This window comes from Geospiza fortis, unplaced genomic scaffold (genome assembly GCF_000277835.1).
Source record: "Geospiza fortis unplaced genomic scaffold, GeoFor_1.0 scaffold101, whole genome shotgun sequence".
NCBI lineage: Eukaryota > Metazoa > Chordata > Aves > Passeriformes > Thraupidae > Geospiza > Geospiza fortis.
Window position 1 is genome coordinate 1,639,744 of NW_005054388.1, and position 8,808 is coordinate 1,648,551.

The window sequence follows — 8,808 nt, forward strand, 5'->3', positions numbered from 1 at the left end:
CCCTGCCTCCTCTGCTTCAAGGGGACACCAGGCAAGTTTATCAACAGCTTCTGACAGCACTCTGGCACCACAACAAGGTTGGAGCCCTCTTTTCAAATCAGGTGGCTTCCTTTGTAAAGGCTGGCACATCCTGACTCAGACTGACAGTGACAGGTCCCTCCTGAGCTCTGGTGCTTTGTCCAGCCTGGCCCTGTGAGCTCTCCTGCCACCAGTGAGGCTCAGCTGCCCAGCCCTGGTGATGTGCAGCTGCCTGGACTGCTGATGCAGAGGCTGGGAGAAGCAGGAGTTTCCAGGACACCTTCATGTCACCCTAGAGGCCAGGTATGAGGGTTTGGACCTTCCAAGTGCTTCTGCTGCCCTCTGGCTACAAAGCCCACCCAGGCAGGTAGTTAGCATGATAGGAGGTACCTGAAGAGAACAGATAAATCAGCTCTGCTGCCTCATTTGTCCCTGAAACATCCAACCTGACAGACTGTGGCACATCTGCTGTCCTGGCAGTGCCCTGTTGGAGGCACACTGATTTCCCAAGAGGGGATGTTGATTGTAGGAGTCATGGGGATAGTCCCACATCAGTCTGTTGTCCATCAGTGAAGCTCCCATGCTCTGTAGTCTTGAAGCCCATACCACTGATGCAATGAGTGTGAGCAACTCCCATCTTTTTCTTCCCAGGATTTTATTTTCCAGTCATAAGAAGAACCGATAAAATTGCTATAAATAATTTAATATCAATATTGGCAGCTCATCCAAAAACATGTGTTACTGCTGAATATTTTGCTTGATAGTGGTAACCAAAACCAGTTACAATGTGCTGAAAACACATCTGGCACTAGAAACTAAGCCAGAATCTCTGAGAATCTTGGCAATAGGAAGGATAAATATACTTAAGAAGGAAAAAAACCCATAGCTGTGTAGTATTAAATAATTAAAGGAATGGCATCAGAACATGGGATAGAGAGTTTGGTTTGTTTTTCAGGTATTCCAAGGCTGTGGAAATCCCAAAATCAACACAAAAGGCTCCAGTAGTGAGGACAAGAAGAGACGGGGGAAGGTGACATTGGAAGCCAAGTCCTCTGCCCAGGCCCTGGAGATGCTGGTGGGTTTGAGCCTGGTCCTGCAGGCCAGGTCACACCGTGCTGGGGTGCTGGAGATCAGATCATCAGGGGCTGCTGTAACCCAGCACACCTGCTCTTCTTGCCTTTGCAGGGTTGGGTCTAATAACCAATAGATAACCAATTTGCTGATAACCAATTTCCCAGGGATTTGGTGCCAGACTTACCTGAAGAGGCTCCTGGTCTGATGGTCTTCTCCTGGTTGGTCTTGTGGTACTGGAGCGGTGCTTGGCATGTAACCTTTAGCCTTGGGCACTTGGGTTGATGATTGGTCTTTAGGGGAAGGTTGATGATACATCCTATTTTGCATAAAAACAGATTTTGTGATGGTAAAACAAAAAATATGCAGAATCCCTATACTTTCCTCTGCCCTGGGGCACCCCAGAGCTCTTGTGGACCTGAGCATCCCCTTTGCTTACAGGTTTTAGATGCCAAAGGGAATCTGACAGCTCTCAAGACGTACTGGATCACCCTGCCCAGCAGCCTGTGCAGCAAAAAAGTAATGGCCAGCTCGGTGTCGGATGACAAATGTTGGAATGGGATGACCAAGGGCAGGTATGGAGTGGCTCACAGTGCCAGGAGCACCAACCTGGGCTAGAGGAAGGGTTTGAAAAGGCACTTACACATCATCACCACAGCCAGCCCTGCTTGTTCAGAGTGAGCAGTCTGTGCCTGTCCATAGAAAGGCTGCATTTCTGAAAATCCCGTACCTGGGAATGGCAAGCCTGCTGTCATTTTGCTGTGTGTTGAGGGTTAAGCACTGAAATGCACTCACCAGGAAGTAACTGTGCAGTTTTCTACCAAGGAAGCAGTTCTGCAATTCCACATGCACTCAGAAGGCAGCAGGGCTGGATTTACCACCCAAGCTCCAGAGCTGCTGCAGAGAATTGCATACACATCCCTCTATCCATACCTGCTCTGAAATGCTGCTCCCTCTGAGGGAGGACACCTGGGTGACATCCAACAGCTGCAGAAACAGTTCCAACCCAGCCAAGGTTAAAGGATGGCTGAGGGGAGATTGGCAGCTGCTGGACATGCACCTTTCTCCTCTTCTCTCTGCAGTCCTCTTGGGCTTGGCTTTGCCAGCCTGAAGTCAACACCTTCAGTTCTTCCATATTTCACACTGTTGCCAGCAGTGTCCCAGATCTGCAGGAGCAGGAGGACCAGGGCACTGTGGAAGGCAGCAGTGCAGCTCTGGTTGACAGCTCCCAGCTAATTAAGCTTCCCTGGGAGCCAGTCTGGTCAAACTGGGCTGGGGCCATTCAGTGGTCCCAGGGGGTCAGTCTCCACAGGGTTTAACCAAGCAGGGATTTAAATGCTCCTCAGCCTCCCATATGGACAGAGATGTTCCATATGTCACTGTGGGCCCATTGGTACCAGCCTGAGAGCAAGCCCTGTGCCTTTCCTGCAGGAAATCCCTCCCCATGCTGGGACAGGGGTGCTGCCCTGCCCAGCCACCTCCTGCAAGCTGAGACCCCTCTGCTGGGGTCTGGCCATGGCAGCATGGCTCAGCCATCCAGAGAGCTGGGCTGTCCAGCAAACACCAGCTGCAGGGCCTGTTCCAGAAGTGGCACTGCCTGCAGCCTCTCTGGGGTTCACAGAGCCTGGCTTATCCCTGGTGTCTGTAGGAAGAGCTGAGCTGGGGGGAGACATCTAAACCTTCTGCCTTCCTTCCCAGTTACCTGCCCGAGGTGATGGGGGATGGCCTGGCTAACCAGATTAACAACCCAGAGGTGGAGGTGGACATCACCAAGCCAGACATGACCATCCGCCAGCAAATCATGCAGCTCAAGATCATGACAAACCGCCTGGGCAACGCCAACATCGGCAACGATGTGGATTTCCAGGACACCAGTGAGTGCAGCACAACCACAGAGGTTCAAGGGGGGTCAGGGGGGCCAAGCACTCCTGCAGCCTGCACAGGTGTCCCTGCAGACACTGCTGCTGGGCCTAGGGGCAGGGAGGGGCTGTGGCAGCCTGGCTTTTGGCTGGGGGCTGCTGAGGGGCTGCTTGAGTGCAGACAACTTGTGGGGTGGCTGGAGGCTGAGCTGCTCCCAGTGCTTTACTGAAGCCTGCAGGGCTGTCTCCAGTCCCAGCCCTGCTGACAGGGCCATTGCTCCTGTCTGCTCCAGAGTTTCCAGCTGCTGCAGCAACAGGTGACTGAAGCCAGCAGGAGGTCAGATGTGGGCTTGTATCCTACCTTGGGGGATGCAGAGAGGAGGGGGTGGCCAGGGTAGGGCTGCTGGCCAGAGCTCCCCAGGGTTGCAGCAAGGGGAGGGCCGTGCCCACCATAAGGAAAGCAGTGTGTGCTCACCCCACACTGTCTCTGCCATAAGAAAACCAGTGTGTGCAGTGTATGCTCACCCCATGTCTGTCTCTGCCATAAGAAAAGCAGTGTGTGTGCAGTGTGTGTGCTGTGTGCGCGGTGTGTGTGCAGTGTGTGTGCTGTGTGCGCGGTGTGTGTGCAGTGTGTGTGCTGTGTGCGCGGTGTGTGTGCAGTGTGTGTGCTGTGTGCGCGGTGTGTGTGCAGTGTGTGTGCTGTGTGCGCGGTGTGTGTGCAGTGTGTGTGCTGTGTGCGCGGTGTGTGTGCAGTGTGTGTGCTGTGTGCGCGGTGTGTGTGCAGTGTGTGTGCTGTGTGCGCGGTGTGTGTGCAGTGTGTGTGCTGTGTGCGCGGTGTGTGTGCAGTGTGTGTGCTGTGTGCGCGGTGTGTGTGCAGTGTGTGTGCTGTGTGCGCGGTGTGTGTGCAGTGTGTGTGCTGTGTGCGCGGTGTGTGTGCAGTGTGTGTGCTGTGTGCGCGGTGTGTGTGCAGTGTGTGTGCTGTGTGCGCGGTGTGTGTGCAGTGTGTGTGCTGTGTGCGCGGTGTGTGTGCAGTGTGTGTGCTGTGTGCGCGGTGTGTGTGCAGTGTGTGTGCTGTGTGCGCGGTGTGTGTGCAGTGTGTGTGCTGTGTGCGCGGTGTGTGTGCAGTGTGTGTGCTGTGTGCGCGGTGTGTGTGCAGTGTGTGTGCTGTGTGCGCGGTGTGTGTGCAGTGTGTGTGCTGTGTGCGCGGTGTGTGTGCAGTGTGTGTGCTGTGTGCGCGGTGTGTGTGCAGTGTGTGTGCTGTGTGCGCGGTGTGTGTGCAGTGTGTGTGCTGTGTGCGCGGTGTGTGTGCAGTGTGTGTGCTGTGTGCGCGGTGTGTGTGCAGTGTGTGTGCTGTGTGCGCGGTGTGTGTGCAGTGTGTGTGCTGTGTGCGCGGTGTGTGTGCAGTGTGTGTGCTGTGTGCGCGGTGTGTGTGCAGTGTGTGTGCTGTGTGCGCGGTGTGTGTGCAGTGTGTGTGCTGTGTGCGCGGTGTGTGTGCAGTGTGTGTGCTGTGTGCGCGGTGTGTGTGCAGTGTGTGTGCTGTGTGCGCGGTGTGTGTGCAGTGTGTGTGCTGTGTGCGCGGTGTGTGTGCAGTGTGTGTGCTGTGTGCGCGGTGTGTGTGCAGTGTGTGTGCTGTGTGCGCGGTGTGTGTGCAGTGTGTGTGCTGTGTGCGCGGTGTGTGTGCAGTGTGTGTGCTGTGTGCGCGGTGTGTGTGCAGTGTGTGTGCTGTGTGCGCGGTGTGTGTGCAGTGTGTGTGCTGTGTGCGCGGTGTGTGTGCAGTGTGTGTGCTGTGTGCGCGGTGTGTGTGCAGTGTGTGTGCTGTGTGCGCGGTGTGTGTGCAGTGTGTGTGCTGTGTGTGCAGTGTGTGCTCACCCCACGCTGTCTCCGCACAGGTGACGACATGAGCGGCTCCGGGAGCGGGGACAGCTGTCCTGATGACGTCTGTGGCAAAAGACTTTCTAAGAGCCCCAGCACCAGGCAGCCAGAAACACACGCAATTCCTAAGCAGTCTGGACACGGTGTCAGTGGGGCCAGCAGCAGATCTTTGCCTTCTGCCTCCCTCCTCCTCCTCGTCTCGGTGGCTGTCATCGCCCCGCAGCACTTGTGGCGGTAACTCACTGGCACAGCCAGGACACAGACTGCGGCTGAGGGCTTCACTTTGCCAAAACCAACCAACCAACCAACAACCAACCAACCAAAGGACATATTTAATTCACCTTGGCAAAAAAAAAAAAAAAGGAAAAAAAAAGGAGGAGAAAAAGGTTTTCAGAAGGTTTCAGTTGTTTGCTATTTCTGGCAGTGCTCGAGCTGTTTTCTTCTTTCTAGGTCTTTCCCCAGTGCTGGGCCCTTCTCTCCATACCTCATTGTTTTACTTTTGTTATGGCCACAGACTGGCTCTTGGGGCTGGAACCAGCCTTTGCAGAGGGCTCCCGGGGCACTGGGCCGAGCCCTCCAGGGCAGCTGTGCTGCTGCCTCAGTGGAATATGCAATTATGCAATTGCCCTGCCCCTGTCCCTCCAGTGCCGCGGGCAGCGCCGGGATCCTCGGCACGGCCCCCGTGCTGCATCAGGGGCTCTCTGGGTTCTTCCTCTGTGCTTCCTAGCTGGGCAGAGATGGCCCTTCACCTCCAGTGGGTTTATAGGAGCGTGAGCAGGTTTGGTGGGTTGAACTGAACGAGTTTGGCAGTGGCTGTTGGACCCAAAAATGCAGAACTCGCTTTTCTTTGGAAAGGTCACAAGTGGGTTTCTTGACTAGAGCTCGTAGCTGAGGACAATTTGAAATGTAGGTTTCCTACATCTACGTGACTGGGAGTGAGTGGTAGGGGTTGGGGTTTGGGGTACTTTTTCTTTGCATGCTAGTTGGAAAGCCATTTTTTACCCAAGTAACAATGGTCCAATTTGTACCTGCAGTGCAGTACCATTGTAGGTAACAGAGAGATGCAAATGTGCACAGTGGGATTCTCTGTGTGACAGTTGTGCTGCCTCCTCCTTCTCTGGCCCCAGCCATAGACAGGAATCCAGGTTTTTTCTTGGTAATAAGAGAGACCAGGGACATTTTACTAACTGGAGCTTTGGGACTGCTTGTGCCCCTTAAGCAGCTGCCTTAGGGCAGAGAGGGGCTGGTGGGGACCACCATGGGCCCTACCCAGGGCACTGGCTCAGGGGGAATGTGAGAAAAGGAAACATTTTGTTTGGGATTTCTTTTTATCTTTGGTGTTTGTTTCAGTTGTACTGTAGGTTTTTAATGGATTCCCACTTTCCCTGTTCCTTTCCCATCATCCAGTTCACCTTCCCTAACCCTGCAGGCACAGGCTGAGCCAGCAGCTCATACACCCCTGGCAGCTCTGTTTGGGCTCAGGGCAGGGCCAGGCTCATCCTTTGCTGCCCTGTCTCACCACTCACCAGCCTTTGGGTGATGTGGGCAGCTGCCCTAACCCCAAATTGCTCAGTGGGGTGGGCTCTGGGCCAGGTTTGAGACTGGGGGTGGTGAGTGAAGTTATAAATGTCCTCATGTAGCTGTAGGAGTGTCTGTGCTTGTTAGGGTTGTGTGTTTGGGGCTTCCAGAGGCTTCTGTGCCTGATGAGCAGCAAGGCTGGGCTGGAGCCAGAGGTGTAGCAGATGCTGGGTACAGCACAATCCCTGTGACTGCCTGGGCCAGCAGCACACAGGCTGGGTTTGAGCTTCACACAGGTTTGTACTGGGGTGAGAGGGAGGGCAGAGCTGGGCTGTCTCTTGCTTTTGCGCAGCATTTGAGCATTTCTGCTCTGTCTTGCCAGAGGAGATGTGCCTTTGGGCTGAGCAAACATTATGGGTTTGGGGTTTGGCTGTTTTCTAAGAAAGGGGAAAAAAATTTAACATGCAGTTTTCTGAAGTGTGCAATTTAAGGAAAGATGAGGACATGAGCAAGGTAATGCTGAAAGCCCATTCATTTCCTGCCCTCCCTGGGGCACAGTGGTGGCACTGAGGGTGCCTCAGACTAAGCAGAGATTTTAGGCCAGCTTTGACCAGCCTCTCCAAGTCACAGTGATTAATGTCACTGACTGTGCATCCTTTCTGCCTTGGCCTCACCTTCCTGAAAGGCAAAAATCACCTGACCTGATCTGGTTGGGTGTCAGAAATGAACACGGTGCTGGACAATGGCTGAAGGACAGACAGTGCCACTACACCCATCAGAGCCCTGGAGAGGATAAATGTAAGCAGTGGTTTTGTCTAGGTTTATTTACTCCTAGACATATGACAAATTCACATGATTTTTACTGCTCTAAAGAGTTCCTAACTTTTCTTTTTAACTTTTTAAATCAGAATTGCAAATACAAATATAACCTTCAGTTACAACAACCCCCACAACCAATTCTGCAGAAGCTTTACATCCAAAGGGAAAAAAAAAAGCTGGGGGAGGGAGGAAAAATTAAAACATTGTATCCTCATCAAAACACAGCTGGGTTGGGGTTTTAACACATGGATGCTGAGGTCAGTGGTTTGCTGTGCAGAATGGGAGCTTGAAAGTCACTTCCATTTCTGTGCAATTACTTTTTGCTGTCTGCCTGTTATCCTCAAAAGCTTCTTATGGCCCCCTCCACATCTTAAATGTGAAGCCAGGAATTTACTGATTATCCAGTTAGTATTTTAACAATTTAATAGCCCCAACTAGTGGTTCTGTTAAAAGATAAAAAACTGATAGTGCAAATTAATAAGGCAAAGCCTCGAAGAAACAGTAAAATCTGTCATGCAGGGGAAACCCTTCCTGAAGCCTTCACCTCTGGGCTGGGTTGAGCCACATCCCTCCTGCCCCTGAGGGTGGCAGCTGCCCCCGTCCAGGAGCCAGGCCAGGTGAGCCAGGAGAGCAGCCTGAGCTGGGGGCAGTGCAGGGGCTCGGCCCCTCTGTGCCCAGCAGTGCTCAGTGCTGGCCCTGTGTCCTCTGGGGTTCATTTTTACATCTGCCCCTGGTCAGCCTACACTGCTGCTTTTTGTTGCTCCCTGGTTACTCAGTTTTTCTGTTCTCCCTTGCCCTGAAGTTGTTTCCCCAGCTGCTGCCATTAAGTGCCCTGGGGTTTTTTGGCTGTGCCACCTTCCCCAGGAGAAAGCCCCCCGGATATCAACTCCAAACTAAAGGAAACTGAAATTACTGCTGACTAAACTACCACTGGTGTGGCTGAACAAGCTGAGATGAACCCAGGTCCAGACAAGTCCCAAGCCTGTGGTTGGGCTGATGCAGAACCTGGGGCCTTTCAGTGCTCATAAATGACATTTCCTGGGCTCCTGCCTGCTGGAAAACACTGTGACACCTCCCCGTGGCTGCTCTGGGCTGGCTGCATGAGGGGATCTCTGAGGAACTGGGCTGGCTGGGGAGAAACATCTGCTTCCATGCTGTTGAGATGGTGATCCATCGTGTTCTGGTGTGAAAAGGCCTCACACTTGGCAGGTGTATGGAGGGGGTAGTGGTGTAGGAAAAATATATACAAAGGCCCAATCCCTGGGAAGGGGAGAACCATAAATGGTGGATTTCCAAGTGTCTCTGTCTTTCAGCCTGCTCTTTGTGCCATAATGTGTATGTTTTAAACAATGGTGAGGGTCTCAAAAGGCTTTGAGAGCACAGCTACTTCTCATTTACAGACGACAAGCTGCCTGTTGTTTTCTGGTGGGCTTGGTAGGGGCTAAGGTATAGCAGAATATCTAAAGTCCACCTTTGCTTTAAACAGATGCATTTCTATCTGCAGGAGTAAGAATTATTTCACTTATCAGCATAGCTGGACAGTTATCTATTTCTTTCTGTTACCAAGGTACTTGTAACTCTCTTGCACTGTTTATCTAAAGTTGAAATATGTTCTTTGAATCCTTGTATAAATAAAAAGGCTGGAGACAAA

The 8,808-nt window shown here is 52.8% G+C and overlaps 1 protein-coding gene across 1 annotated transcript in view; it reads left to right on the forward strand.

The window, feature by feature from the left end:
- The window catches only part of GPC1 (glypican 1), a 101,366-nt gene extending 92,558 nt beyond the window's left edge, over window positions 1-8,808 (forward strand). The window contains exons 5-8 of the mRNA XM_014308864.2: window positions 974-1,093; window positions 1,531-1,664; window positions 2,788-2,963; window positions 4,838-8,808. Of these exons, the coding sequence (XP_014164339.1) occupies window positions 974-1,093; window positions 1,531-1,664; window positions 2,788-2,963; window positions 4,838-5,058 (651 nt within the window). The 3' untranslated portion in view covers window positions 5,059-8,808. The remainder of the gene's footprint in view (window positions 1-973; window positions 1,094-1,530; window positions 1,665-2,787; window positions 2,964-4,837) is intronic.